At 37.8% G+C, this 16,344-nt stretch overlaps 1 protein-coding gene across 2 annotated transcripts in view; it reads right to left on the bottom strand.

Moving 5' to 3' along the window:
* Positions 1-16,344, bottom strand: part of LOC107719530 (MAM domain-containing glycosylphosphatidylinositol anchor protein 2-like) — a 157,590-nt gene that overhangs the window by 38,686 nt on the left and 102,560 nt on the right. For both annotated transcript variants that reach the window (XM_016526951.1, XM_016526952.1), the window contains exons 9-10: positions 6,315-6,584; positions 830-978 (exon numbers count right to left, since the gene is read on the bottom strand). In XM_016526951.1, the coding sequence (XP_016382437.1) occupies positions 830-978; positions 6,315-6,584 (419 nt within the window). The remainder of the gene's footprint in view (positions 1-829; positions 979-6,314; positions 6,585-16,344) is intronic.

Raw genomic sequence — 16,344 nt, 5'->3', positions numbered from 1 at the left:
CCCTCACCTCCGCCTCCAGCCTCCGAGGCCCGGACTCCGTCTCGGCCCGTAGACCCACCAGCTCCACCTTGGCTCCTAGCTCCCTCACCACCACAGTCACCTGTCGATCCACCAGCTCCACCAGGCTCACTCGTCCCTCCGGCTCCGCCTTGGTCAGGCGTAGACCCGCCATCGCCTCAGGACTCCACTGGCTCCTCCCTCCGTCTGATCCACCCTGGCTCCTCCTGTTTCCTCCCTGGCCCTCCCTCCATCGTCACCTCCCTGGTCTCTGTCTGTCGGCCCCCTCCCGGGTGTCCATCCTCCTCCTGAGCCGCCTCCCAAGTTCCCACCCATGCCCCCCCTCTGTTGTTCTACGGCACGAGGACGCACCCTCCGGAAGGGGTGCGATATGTCAGGATCATGGACCTGTTTTGTTGTGTTTTGCCCCAAATTTTCTCGTAGCTTCGTAAAATTACGGTTGAACCACTGATGTCACATTGATTATTTTAATGATCTCCTTGCTACGTTTCTGAGCCTTGATCGTGTAAGGATCCTTGCTGTCTATGGGAGGGTCAGAAAGCTCTCGGAATGCATAAAAAATATCTTAATTTGTAATTAATTACATAATTTAAATTTTTGGGTGAACTATCTTTGACATGACATTACATATTTTTAAATGGTATACCACATGAAATCAACATGAATACAAGGAGTACATTCTAAGAACTTGACATCATACATCTGGTATGAATCCTCAAACACACCACCGATAGAGCAAAAAGAAGAGAAGAAACTTCTTTCTAGGTAACTACTTGACATCATCTTTAAGTAAACGTCCAGACTCACTCACCTGCTTGATACCAAGTCGATAAGCCATGATACGGTCGACCGAATTGGGATTCATTTGAGTCCACTGGAGTTTGAAGCCGTAGACACGAGGTTTGTTCTGCCACAGAGCGCTGTAGGTGTCATAGTAGAACTCAGGTGCATAGGCCTTACCTGAAACAAAACAAATACATAATGGCTTATTACTATTTCATTTCAGTCACAGTCACATTTAAATTGTATAATATTAAACAAACACTTCAGACAGATGCACAGATGTGATTTCTGTAGCTTGTGTTGGCTATAAGCTGCAGATGTAAAATGATAAATTTCTCATTCCCTCTGGCTTGGAGCCTGATACTTAATAAAAAATAAATTCATAAATCATTTGGACAAAAAGTAAACTACAGGGTTTTGATTTATAAGGTAATCATGTCTAAACGAAGCTAAATAACAAACTTAACAACTCCTTCAAAATTATGAAGCACCGTGTCTCCCTATTGGATCATTAAAAGACTCTCGTTCTGTAAAATCTCCACGTCTCCTCGTTTCCTCGTGCCCGTGCTCCAGCGTATTGTGACACTGACCCTCCCATAGACACCAAGGATCCTTACACGATCAAGGCTCAGAAAGTACCTCTCTGCTATTATGCTGTATATATTTAGAGATCATTAAAAACAGATTGCTTTTTAGACCGGCAGGTCAAACGTCTGGTACACTGAAGTGATGCTAGAGGATACTGTAGATGCATTTACAAACCATTGCTGGTGGAAAACAGATAAAAAAGGATGAACGTTCTTCATCAGAGGTTCAAAGGAGACAGACACAAAGCAAAACCATAAGGAGAGCTCATCTCTCTATCTGCTGAAAGCTGACAAGCCCATGAAAGAATATATGAAAACGAGAAAGAAAAAACAGTTTTGCATCAAGGCCTGTCTGTTTCTCACCAAGCTAAAAAAACATTTGCAGAATCAAAGCAAAAAAGAACAAATACATTATTTGCAGAGAACGCATGCTTTCAATATAAGCTCATTAAATGAAAAGAAACTCTATTTTATGTGTAAAATAGCTGTTGTTACAGTACAAAGGCAGCACAGTAAATATAAACAAAAAGCATAATAATAATAATAATAATAACAACAATGCAGTTGAGTGGTTGGAAGGTTGTCTGAATCCTGGAGCATTCTCTTCTAAAGATACTTTTCTTGTTTCTAAAATTAAATAATTGGCTTTTTAAATAATTGGCTACATTGTCACTTCACTAAAAAAAATAAATAATTAAAATTCATAAAATAAAATCTGAAATATAGCATAGAATAGCTTGATTTATGACCAGCAGAATAAACCTCTTTGACAGAGAAATTCTGAATGTCCAAGTCTGTAGAAACGCCTTGGAGGGTTATACTGAGAAGAGTGAGGAAAGGTGGTGGTAGGGAAAATTTGCTGATGTCTGCAGGTCAGGGATAAGGGCTGTCACCAGCACTTCTTTTATCCCTGGCTTATTAAGAGAGAAAAAAAATAGAGCCAATGCTAATGAGTCCATCGAGTTTACTCTGCTTAAGGCGTAGGGATAAATTTGACTCCTCTGGGAATCAATGCTTGAGTGAAGGTGGAGAGAAAAAGCAGGAGCAAGTTGAGTGGTTGGAAGGTTGTCTGAATCCTGGAGCATTCTCTTCTAAAGATACTTTTCTTGTTTCTAAAATTAAATAATTGGCTTTTTAAATAATTGGCTACATTGTCACTTCACTAAAAAAAATAAATAATTAAAATTCATAAAATAAAATCTGAAATATAGCATAGAATAGCTTGATTTATGACCAGCAGAATAAACCTCTTTGACAGAGAAATTCTGAATGTCCAAGTCTGTAGAAACGCCTTGGAGGGTTATACTGAGAAGAGTGAGGAAAGGTGGTGGTAGGGAAAATTTGCTGATGTCTGCAGGTCAGGGATAAGGGCTGTCACCAACACTTCTTTTATCCCTGGCTTATTAAGAGAGAAAAAAAATAGAGCCGGAGCATCATAAACACAGAGCTCTTAAATCAGCCTAAGATGGAGAAAGACAGTACATGGATCAGCTGTCACTTATCAGAAAGGCAAAAGAAACCCAGAGGCTCCTGCAGCCAAGATTTCTAAGAGTAAGTCCACTATGCTCTATAATGGAAATGTACACATGCTTTAAAGTGCAAATCTTTGATCCGTCAGATTAAGAAATGTACAAAAATTCTGCATGAAATTAATCTCAGGGTGCTTCAGTATCTAAACAGATAAGAAACCAATACCTTATACACACATTTTTGGCACCGGTATACCATGTACACCCTCAATGCTCCTTAAAACTAACACTAACATCCACTAATCCTTGATATATGTGTGTTTGTCTGTGCATGTAGACACTATTGTGTAGGTTTTAGCTTCAAAGACCATGCAGGAGACCTCTGGGACTTGAATACTTGTGAAATTGAAGCTGGTTCCTGGTGTTTGTCAAACACATAACAGCACTGTCATGACAAAGAACCTGTGCTCATACTAAATCTCAGCACATGAATACTTTATATTTGCCTCCCTAGCAATGTGCAGCCATCAGCCAGTGGGGAGTTCCTAACCCATCAACAACTGGACCACCATCCCTACATCTCAGGCACTCTGAAGAAAACCAAGTCAGATTTTTTAACCAAGTAACCTAGAATGCATCTTCCAAAAAATAGATAAAAATACGGTGTGTACTCATTTTGCTATTTGTTGAACCGTGTCTTTTTTTTCTTATCTTAATGTTAAAATAATCAACGGTTATTAAGGTCATGTAAATCTCTTGACAGCCCTTGTTTTTACTGAATAAAAAGTCACACTACTATTCAAAAGCTTTCTTTTGAACTTTCTATTTATCAAAGAATCTTGAAAAACAGGATCACTATTTCCACAAAAATACTGAGCAGAACAAATATTTCTTATATTGATAAAAAATAAGAAATGTTTCATGAGCACCAAATCAGCATATCAGAATGATTTCTGAAAGCTCATGTAACACTGAAGACTGGAGTAATGGCTGCTGAAAATACAGCTTTGTCATCATATGAATAAATAACTGTTTTTGATCAAATAAATACAGCCTTGGTGAGCATAACAGGCTTTTTTTTTTTTAGAAAACATTAAAATCTTACTGAACCCAATTTTTTGAACGGTAGTGTATGTGATGCAATGATGTACAGATGTGATTGTGAACAAATGTTGATGGAGCAAATAAAATGCACAGAATAGAGACAAAAGAATACCCACAGCAATACACTGCATTTCTGCCTGGTTCAAAGGGTTCATGAACTCAAATCATTTACATTTAGGTCAGGATCTGAACCCAGGTCAGCTCATGTGCAAAACAAAAACTGCACCACTACAGTATCACACTTCATACGTACATTGAATACTCAAGCTTTTTATCTTCGAACAGTTGTGCACATTGCTCTGACAAAGTGAAATGTCAACTTGATGCATTGGCCATTTGTTCAATCGTCACACAAAACCCTGTGGCCATGTGACATTTGGTGCCTTCGCCTTCGTTTGTTCGAATCCATCAGGTTTTCTTCATGATACAACATTACGGAAGCTTAACCTCCAATAAAACAGACTGAACGTGGGATTTTCTGGCTTCTGCTCTTTTAACGCCCAGACATATAAAAACCCATATGATGACAACGATAAATGAGAGCTTCAAGCTCTTGCAGCATGTTCCTGCATCACAGCGAGCAGAGGCTCATCATAGATGCATGGTTTGTGCAAAATAATGGCCTTCAGCATGTCCTACAGAAGAGCACGGAGGAGAGAGAGAAGGAGAGAGAGAGAGATCCGGATACAAGGAGAGTGGATATGAGTGATATAATCCTCTTTTATGCCTGCTGAACAGAGCAGGAAATTGTCAATGCAAATTAAATGATTAGGGGTGAACATCTCCAAGAATAACCTATGCATCAGAAAGCAGGTAGCTCTCTCTCTCTCCCACATCCTCCTCTGGTCCAGGATGCCTCATCAACCAGCTGGGATTTCAGCCATGAATATTCAACAGCAGGGAGGGCAAAAACACCAGCTAGCAGTTCCCATTTCTAAACACAAGTGTCTGGTGCAGTAGCAGGCATGAGATCGGGCTACTTATGTGGTGGCACGAAATCAAAGAGAAACTGCTCCACCGTTTGAACCAAATGTTCCAGGTGACATGCTAGACTGGATTTATCTGGGCCAAAACTTGAATGAAAAGCAAGTGTGGTTTTTAAATCACTAGTGAAGTGTCTAATGTTAGTAATGTATCCACAGTTTAATTTATTCTGTTGTTAAGCGCTTGTAGTTGAAATTAGCATTACATGTTTTTAATGACTGCATATATAATGTGAAATATGCATATAAGAAAATATTTCCAGGACAAAATCAACATCTGCTTAATGGCCAGTTTAAAAAAACAGGGTGCTTTAGAAATGTTTCTACATCATTAAATGTGATTGTAGCACAAAATCTGTCACAAATTACACTTGCCTAACAGGGACAGTTTTGAATCACAAACGTACCATAAACTGGTGGTTCTCAACTGGTTTTACTTCAAGACTTAAATTTGACATTGCAACACAGAACCAAAATGTTTTAATGTATAATTAAGCAACAAGCACATGAAGGAAAAAAGTTCTGTTTTGCTGTCTTGCTCTGAATATCACAGCAATGATATTATTCAGCCCATTATTCAATGTCATTCCATTTAGACTACATTTCAATAAAGAGATGTGTCCCAATTCATATACTTATGTACTAAAGTATTCTGTGCCATTTTGTAGCATAAATACTGTGAGTAATTGTTAAAACTAACATTTCCAAGAAGAAGAAGTGAACTTCAAAAACCCAGATGACATACTAAATCAAAAGTTCTGTCATAAAACTCTAGATGGCGCAGTCTGATAGGTCTAACTCAATCTGACATAATGACATCATTATCACATGGTGCCGATGACTGGTTCCTTTTGTGTCAGCAGCCAATGAGCTTGCTTCTCAACATTAAAATACTTGGCTAGTGCTAGCTGTAGCAGTTGCAACACGTGATTCAGAAACCCTTCACCTTCCCCAGTTCCACCTGTATAGATCTGCTACGGGGTTATTCATGTATGCTATATATGGGGTTATTTCATATATACTGTATGTTATATGTGCAGCAGCAGTATTTCTTATATGCTCACAGCAGCATGCTGTGGATGTATTGGCAGTAGCAAGTCTCGGTACTTGCTCTGCATGATTCAGTGACTCACTCATGAAGACAGTTAACTTGTTTCATTCCTGAATGATTTAGAGTTTTTGAACAAATCGATTGAGTGAGTAAATCTTAAAGAGTCACTTTTTTACATTCCTGGATGGGATCACAGTGGTTGGGTCATTTAGTGACTCACTCATAAAGACATAACAATGTAACCTGCCGCTTCCTAACTACACACAATTATACTGCAAATGCATTCATTTAAATTGCACATGTATTTTAACTGTCTTACCTGTGACAAGGAAAGTACATCGGCCAGCTCCTGCTTCATTTTTGATGTCACAAGTGTACGCGCCATAGCCCTCACGGTTGAGGGCCCTTACGTGGTATTCTGTCTCATCCCGAGTATGCAGCTGGCCCACTGTGAGCAGTCTGGTGCCCAGCTTCCATTCATAATCCAGTACTTTTGAGGGGTGTGCACGTAACACCCTGCAGCTCAGTGAGAACGGCCGTCCCAGACCCTGCCTGATCTCTGTATACACCGGCTCTACCGCGGGAGGATCTGAAAAAGGACAGACATTCTTATTAGGCACAAAGCACGTATTTACACAGGTGTCTACTTGTGTCAATAAAACCAATACAATTGAGAAACCTGTTAATTTGGAGAGGTATGAACTGAATAAATAAGAGATAAAACTGCATTAAAATAAAGATTAATTCACAAAATCAACACTTTTTATGGTATAGTGGCCTGTGAGTGACAGTAACCACCAAAGTTGCTTCTCAAAGTCTTCTCAAAACCCGCAAAAGCAGTCATTTTGGTTGCATTTTTGTGCTACTGCTGTACAGACATCACAGATGGATTTAAAAGTTTTATACTCACTGTGAAGCAGCAAAACAGCAGCAAAAAAGGGAAAAAATGCTGACTCATCTGCTCATAAGAGGGTGACCTGTCATGAATCAGTGATTCATCGTGTTGCGAGCCAACATGCGCACATACACCATGATGCACACCATCAGAGAGCACAGCCTCGGGAGAGCATCATCAAACATAACATGATGTCCTTAGAAGGGCGCTGCATCTGTACAGCGTTTGCACTTTTTCTGTCTGATTTGGAGAATCTTCCCGTTACTGTAGTGCACAGCACTTCTATTAATGTCCGCTGAGAGTCATGCGCTCTTACAGAAAGAACCTGATGCACAGAATTCACACACCACATTCCGCTTTTACTTTTCCATCACATATATACTATACCATCTGTGTAAACTAGAATATTTATCATTTGGACATTTTCAGTGGCCCCAAAATGTATTAGGACACTTTAAAAAAAGCATGAATTTCAATGCCCTAGATGATAAAATTTCAAGCACATTTTTTCAGAGCCTTTTTTTCCACATTTTTTCAATTTTTCAGAGCCATTTTCAAAATGCTTTTTAACCAACTGGTCAAGAAAATAAATATATAAAATAAAATAAAATAAAATAAAAATATATTATAATAAAAATATATGATTTGACATATTGATACACTGAAGTTTGGAAATTGATTATCTCCACAAAAAGTTGTGGATGAGTGAAAATGTCATTCATAATGGTTGCTATGGCCATGCAATAACATCTTCCCAAAAGAATGAATTTCACCATTTTTCTTGAAATTTTATTATCTGCATGGTTATCTAGGATGTCTTCAGTAGATGAATGGAACAGTACAGGCAATACAGAGATGCGGTCCAGTAATTCAGACCAGTGGCGTAGCCAGAATTTTATTTTTGGGCGGGTCTGGGCAAAAGTGAGCGGGCACTAGTCTAACTAACGGATGGAGTCCAGTGGCGTAGCGCAAATCCGCGGCCCCCAACAGCGAACTCAAGGGCCTCGTGCCATATAACATCAAAGGTGTGGGAGGGTGGGCGCATTGAAGGTCCCTCAGGACAGGCTTAGACGGGAACAGGGACGCCTCCAAGGCGGTACTGGATCCGGGCACCATGGAGGAGCAGGGAGACTAGGGCGCCATGGCGGAGCAGGCAGCTCGGGGGGCCATTGCGGATCAGACAGTTCAGGAGGCCATGGAGGATCAGACCGTTCAGGAGGCCATGGAGGAGCAGACAGTTCAGGGGGCCATGGTGGAGCGGCCTCCTTGGCGGGCTGGATACGTCGCAATATTGTAAATATTTGTTTTAAACCAGGAAGGCGAGCCAATGGCAATGGATATCACACAAGCAACGTGCAAACTTTGCGCAAGAGTTATGCAGTGAACCTCTTAATCTCAGTCGATTCAGAAAGTGAAAGTGATAGAAAGTGAAAGTAAAAAATAACGGCCTTCAGGAGGCCATGGAGGAGCAGACAGTTCAGGGGGCCATGGTGGAGCGGCCTCCTTGGCCTTGGCCTCGGCCCAGCCTACGACTGGAGCCCTATAACTCCCCCCCCAAAAAAATACTTTGGGAAAATATTGGCCTTTGAGGCCCTCAGTGGGCTTGATTCGGGAACTGTGGCCTTCCCTGGGCTTGACTTGGGGACTGGAGCCCTCGTAGGGCTGGACGTGGGAACTGGAGCTCTCCTTGGGCTGGACATGGGGACTGGAGCCCTCCTTGGGCTGGACGTGGGAACTGGAGCCCTTTCTGTGCTAGACTCGGGGACTGGAGCCCTCTCTGGGCTAACCTCTTAATCTCAGTCGATTCAGAAAGTGAAAGTGATAGAAAGTGAAAGTAAAAAATAACGGCCCTTTCGGCATCTGACGCTGCATTAACGGCACATATTCTCTCAGAGACGACGAGAGACGAATCTACTTCATATGCTGATAATGGTATATAGCTAAATATTTTAATGTACTCCCTTAATATTTCTCTTGTGGCCCGAACATAGGCTAGTGGGGAAAAATAAATAAATAAATAAAAAACATAGTTCGTGTTAAACAGGTTGTTTTTTTTTCTTAGAGCCGACACTGGAGCAGACTTAGGGACTGGGACGAGGGTGGAGAACAGTCTCTTTCTCCTCATCCTCCTCCTTTGGTTAGGGGTAAATGGAGCGGCCGGCGGGCCTGACTTCGGAATGACCAGTGGGCTTGAGAGTGCTGCGGCTGGCGGGCTTGACTTGGGAATGGCTGGCGGGCTTGACAATGGAGCGGCCGGTGGACGTGAACATGTAGTGGCTGGCGTTCTTGACTGAGGAACGACCGGCTCTCCTGGGCTGAGGACTATGGTGGAGCTTTGGAGAGTTCGGGGACACCCATTGGTGAGGTATGTGGGGGTTCCCGCCGTGCTCCTGAGGGGACTGGATGAGGAGACTTGAGATTCGCCTTTACTTCTTCCACTTCGAGTTCGGAACCATTTAAATAAAGAACGAGATCAATCTGTCCCACACAGCCTGTCCTCAGCCTCAGTCATCTTTGCTTTTTGGTCCGGTATTCTGTCACGCTGTGCCTACTGCGTCGGAGCAAGGAGACGAAGGAGAATCCAGAATAATAACAGATTTTATTTACACAAAGAAACCACACATAGGACACAGGGATTGACGATCAATACCGGACAAAGAACTCTGAACAAAACACTCATTAAGTACACAACTTAATCAGTGGAAGACGAGACACACCTGGAATCAAATTGGAAACAATCAGGGAGCAGGAACAAGAAGACCAAATATGGGAAAACTAGATCTAAAGGCACACGGGACATGCAGGAAACTAAACAAAACACTCAGAAAAGTCCATGGCGTGACAAAGCCTATAATTCATTGTATATTAAACCTGTTTTGAAAGACCTTAGCCTAATCTGTATTATCCTCGCAGCGCGTCAGTTATGCGGTGATGCGCTATGAAATTATTGCGGGGCAAATTAATTATAATATTAATTTAATAATAAAAGTAACTTAATAATAATAGGCCTAATAGGCTAATAAGAAGAATGTAACAGGCCTATGTTAATTGAAAATGCCAAATTAGATATAACTAAAGTGTAGGCTATAAAATTATTTTATTCAGAAATGTCATTTATTTTTATTTGTTAATTCGTTATTTTCATTAATAGGCCTACAAATTAGGAAACAGGTGCAGTTAATTTCCGGCGTCAGTCACAAAATTTATTTAAAAAAAATGAATAAATAAATAAAATTTAAAAATAGGCTAATCTTTGTGAGGACGACTGGCAACAGCTGGTCTTAAATTCTTTAGACAGCGCATACCAAACGACTTTGAACACCGACTGAAAACACTGACTGAGCTCAAATTACATTTCATAATCGGCCTGACAGTAGTGTGTTCCCAGCTTCACAGAATGAACTGGTTTGCGCGTGGAACTGAAAGTCTTACCGTTACTTGCGGACTGATGGACGGGCTCTCTCCCTCGTTAGTGCGAGTTTTTAAAAGTCTTTTTTTTACAGAATTATGCATTGCTGCTGTTTTTCTAACATTTTCTAACACAGCTGCAAATTACAGTCCAACTGAATGGGTGAACACGCACGAATTTACATGCGCGACATGCCCTAAACAGCCTGGATAACACTTGGCTAACACTGCTGTCAATCAAACTCATCAAGAATTATGCAAAAACACCTTTTATTTATTTGAGATGTTATAATAGTTCTCTAATTGTGTTAAAATAGATTAAACAATAATTATTTAACAAATAATATATTTGTATAATAAACTGTGGTGGCCTTTCATGAGAATGGACAGGCCCGTCCGCTGCCTACGCCCCTGATTCAGACTATTCACACTTCACTGTGTGCTACACAAACTATCCCTCCATCTCAAACCCTCAGTGGCAATCATTTGCAGCACACTCATCTCAGTCCAATTTCCCATACTCACATAGAACAGTACATATTTTCACTGTCTAAAAGTGCTGGAAATCAAAAAGGAAAGTAAAATTCCTATACCAGACACAGATTGAATCTATTCTTCTCATAGATCTAAAGATCTAAAAGCAAACTTAAAAGACTGAAATCAATTCTAATTAATAGACAAAGTCTTCTAGTGCACTTCATTTATTTTTTAAATTGTTTTTTTTGTTGTTGATGAGGACAGTCAATCAGAGAGTGAAGGAAAAGCAGACTCGTCCACCATACGGGTATGGGCAAAGCTGTTGGAAAGGTATTCCAGATTATTACCATGAATTTGATAATTAGAGAAAATTACATCTGATCTGAACATGGTTTGCTGACTCTAAATGCAGAAAATAGTAGCAATAAAGAATTAGCATGTCCATACTGGTACTGTATATAAACATGAGGCATGCACTGTAAATTGATTCATATACACATAATACATTACTGCATGCTATACAGTATATTCATATAAATCACACTACTCTTTATCATAAACATACAGTGGGGTGCAAAAGTCTGAATTCACACTAAAAATAATAATACAAATGTTTTAAACCTATAAATAAACCAAGTTTTAGGATTTTTAAAAAGAAAAACAAAGAAACAACATAAAAATGAGAGATTTTTTAGTTTCTGAACTATCTAGGTTACTAATAAAATAAGTACATTTGTGACTGTACAATGTGACACTCCTTGTCAGATGTTCTTGCTTTCACTGAAACATAAGAAGCTCCTCGGTTCATTCTGAAATCATACTGATAGACATGATCATTAGATTTTACACAAGCTTATTTAGTTGCACTTTACAACAAAAAATGCTTTAAAAGCAAAAGGGAAACATACCAATATGGTCAGAAAATTGTGAGTTAATCTTTTTATACAAGCTAACAATAAAAGTTGTAATGACAAATTAAATAAAATGCAGTTGTATTAAATAAATAATAATAAAAGAGCAAAATATGAGCATTTTCTCTAGTGTTCACACACAGAAAAAAGCTCTAATACTTTCTAAAGCTCAGTGCTTTCTGAGTTGAAATAAGCATCATTTTTTTAGAGAATGAGAGAAAGAAAAAGAGAGAGAATGAGTGGACTGAAGCATGTTTTATGAAATATCTAGTGCACTTCATTTATTTTTTAAATTGTTTTTTTTGTTGTTGATGAGGACAGTCAATCAGAGAGTGAAGGAAAAGCAGACTCGTCCACCATACGGGTATGGGCAAAGCTGTTGGAAAGGTATTCCAGATTATTACCATGAATTTGATAATTAGAGAAAATTACATCTGATCTGAACATGGTTTGCTGACTCTAAATGCAGAAAATAGTAGCAATAAAGAATTAGCATGTCCATACTGGTACTGTATATAAACATGAGGCATGCACTGTAAATTGATTCATATACACATAATACATTACTGCATGCTATACAGTATATTCATATAAATCACACTACTCTTTATCATAAACATACAGTGGGGTGCAAAAGTCTGAATTCACACTAAAAATAATAATACAAATGTTTTAAACCTATAAATAAACCAAGTTTTAGGATTTTTAAAAAGAAAAACAAAGAAACAACATAAAAATGAGAGATTTTTTAGTTTCTGAACTATCTAGGTTACTAATAAAATAAGTACATTTGTGACTGTACAATGTGACACTCCTTGTCAGATGTTCTTGCTTTCACTGAAACATAAGAAGCTCCTCGGTTCATTCTGAAATCATACTGATAGACATGATCATTAGATTTTACACAAGCTTATTTAGTTGCACTTTACAACAAAAAATGCTTTAAAAGCAAAAGGGAAACATACCAATATGGTCAGAAAATTGTGAGTTAATCTTTTTATACAAGCTAACAATAAAAGTTGTAATGACAAATTAAATAAAATGCAGTTGTATTAAATAAATAATAATAAAAGAGCAAAATATGAGCATTTTCTCTAGTGTTCACACACACAGAAAAAAGCTCTAATACTTTCTAAAGCTCAGTGCTTTCTGAGTTGAAATAAGCATCATTTTTTTAGAGAACGAGAGAAAGAAAAAGAGAGAGAATGAGTGGACTGAAGCATGTTTTATGAAATAACAAGAACAAGCTTTAGCAATCATGCCATTTAGAGAAAAGCTTTCTAAAAACAGTGGTTTGTTCACTTTGTTTTCCCCACTCCAAATGACAAACATGTGGAGGCCCCACGCTGTGAGTGGATTACATTCTGTGCAATACAATATCTCTTACAGCTGAGGTCAACAGTTCAGTATCCACAGTGACTTTATTCAGGCAATGATGCGAGCCTGGACCCACCGCATTTTGTCATTCTGAATTTCACGGCTGAGTTTCCCAAACTGAACCAATTCCTGCTGACATGTTGCCAATGGATGAGGGTTTGATTGACTAGTCATGGCAGTTATCTCACACTCGCGCTGTCAGACAGGTGACGGCGAGCAACAGTGTGTATTTGCAAATCGATTTTCAGCAATATGGGGAGAACAGAAAAAGACGTTTGCTGAAATGGAATCAATTGTGTATGCAAGTGGAAAGAAAAAACAGATAAACAACTTACTGAAACATTGCAACAGGAGGTGAAGAACAGTCCCAAATTGCTAATAAATGTACTGTACATGGCACAATATGGTAGCACACGGAATGTGTACACATTTAAATAACAGCTGTGTATCATATTGACTCACTGCATGGTAACAAGCTGTTATTGAGTAAAAGCTTTATGTGTTTTTTCAGCAATATATAGCTGCAACATGGCTGAAGTCTACATGAATTGAATTTGCAAGCCATTTACCTTTAATCTAGTCAATTTATGAGCGAAACAGGATATTCTATGAAGCTTTATTTTATTATAAATAGACAGGATCATGCAAAGTGTGTGTTGCAGTACATTCCAGAAATGGAGCCAAAATATTATTATAAATGTTATAATTATACAGGGTACAAAAATATGTATATTTTAAAAATCATATTTTAAAATAGGGTCAAAACATACTATCAAAAATATTTCAAAACAGATTCACGTAAATATATTTTCTACCAATATATATATTTTTGTTTATTTTTAGAAATATATTTTAAAAATAAAATAACATTTTAAAAAAAAGCATTTAAAAACATATTTTACCCTCCATATATTTCAATACAAGAAAATATATTCACATTTCATATTTGAAGAAAGATTTTATTTGTTGTCTATAACACAAAACGTGCCCCTGAAATATATTTTGAAATATATTTTGGTATGTGAAGGTGAAACTAAAGAAATTTTCAATTTCAAAATGTATTTTATTGAGATTCACTGTTTGCAACATAAATAGCATATAGTTTGGCTAGATTTTTTTTTTTTTGCCATATGGGAAGTGAGCAGCAAAAAGGTAAGGTTGTTTCAGCGAAGAGCAAGTCATTCAATTTTTTAATTAACGATTAATCATAATACTTTTTCTTCAAAATACTATCCACTGATGAATCATTTACAAAAAGACAAGGAATGTGCATTAAGAAAGTACTGAAATATATTTTGAAATATATTTTGGTATGTGAAGGTGAAACTAAAGAAATTTTCAATTTCAAAATGTATTTTATTGAGATTCACTGTTTGCAACATAAATAGCATATAGTTTGGCTAGATTTTTTTTTTTTTGCCATATGGGAAGTGAGCAGCAAAAAGGTAAGGTTGTTTCAGCGAAGAGCAAGTCATTCAATTTTTTAATTAAAGATTAATCATAATACTTTTTCTTCAAAATACTATCCACTGATGAATCATTTACAAAAGACAAGGAATGTGCATTAAGAAAGTAAATAGGATCAATTTGGATTTCATGTTCAAACAAACATGATTTTAACAATGGATTTCTTCGGTTCTATAATGTCAAATGGGAAGATAACACAAGAATCAGCGACAATATGTTCCAATTAGATGCAAGAGGTAATTTCTTATACCTGCTTTTTTCCCAGAACTAAAAAACAAAAACAAAATCAAGTCAAACAATGTAGATAGAACTACTGTCTGGCACAATAGCCTTAAGAGACTTCCTGTTAAAACTTTTGAATCATTTGTGTTGACTTCTGCATCGTCATTAAAGGTCTTAATTGCGCACAGATGACAACACTTCACAGTGAAAACGTTATGACTGTTTAGATGCACGAAAACATTTGTTTCTGACCTTTGCGAGAAATTGTTGTGCAACACGCAATTACATGACATAACATGACAACAGGCTTGCGTATAGATGAGAGTGTTTAAACCTATTAATTAACAAGTCCCTCGAGAACCCTCTTTATAAATCTGTGTCCAATATTAACTAAAGCAATAATGTAGTTTTTTGTTCTATTTTGGTAAATTTCTTCGGGGACTAAAAGCTGGGCTTGATGCATGAATGGTGATAGTACTTTGAATTGCACTCAGGACTTTTGCATGAGCATACTCTCTTTTTCATAAATTAATACTATTGGGAATAAATTAGTTCTCTGCTAATTAGGCTGGCAGCCAGTTTCGAATGCCATGCTAAGCGAACATCGAGCATGGAACACTGGCATTGTGTCATCCGAGGAGAGGAATATTCCTCTATTCTCCAGCGCTTATCCCAGTTCCACACCACTAATCAGGATGCCAAATTTATCCGCTCATAACGAGGATCCACACTGCTCTTATATTCCACATCAGAATCCCTATTTGCATATGAGCTGTCCCAGTGTTTTGTCACTTTGAATAAGTATCCGTTAGCCAAAAAACTCTCTTGTAGCAGCTTCTCAAAGCCTACATCAGTTCTACTTAGACCTCATCCAAGTTGCAATTACTTATCGCTGGGCCCAGATGGAATCTGTGGGCTTTTATTGCATTTTCTGCTCTTATTTTAGGAGAAATCATCTAAACTGATTTAAACATGGTAAAATGTTGAGAATACTGCACTTATTTGTAGCAAAAAATTTAATCAAATTAGTCAAACTGTTGAATAAATAAACATGCAGTGTTGGGCAAGCCACTCAAAAAATAAATAAATAAATAAATAAATAATTGTAGCAGTACATGTTTCATTACAAGTTAATGGAAAAAGATAGCTTGCTGCATTATAGATAAATAGAATATAAACCTGTAGGCCTATAACACTAGTGTTTAAAAGTTTGGGCTCAGTAATTAACACATTTATTACATTTAAATAAATTAATGCATTTACTCTGCAAAAATACATTAAATTAATCAAAAGTGACAGTAAAAGATATGTATAATGTTACAAAAAATTCTAATAAATGCTATTTTTAAATAAATGCTCTTTCCATTCATCAAAGATTCTTGAAAAAAAAATCACAGTTTCACAGTTTCCACAGAAATATTAAGCAGCATAACTGTTTTTAACATTGATAATAATAAGAAATGTTTCTTGCGCACCAATATTGGAATGATTTCTGAAGAATCATGTGACACTGAAGACTGGAGTAATGGCTGCTGAAAAGTCAGCTTTGCCATCATAGGAATAAATAGGAAAAAAAATAAAAAAATAATATA

This window comes from Sinocyclocheilus rhinocerous, unplaced genomic scaffold, assembly GCF_001515625.1.
Source record: "Sinocyclocheilus rhinocerous isolate Xijiao unplaced genomic scaffold, SAMN03320098_v1.1 scaffold2889, whole genome shotgun sequence".
NCBI lineage: Eukaryota > Metazoa > Chordata > Actinopteri > Cypriniformes > Cyprinidae > Sinocyclocheilus > Sinocyclocheilus rhinocerous.
Note: the sequence above shows the minus strand (reverse complement) of the source record. Positions and strands in the feature narration are given on the sequence as shown.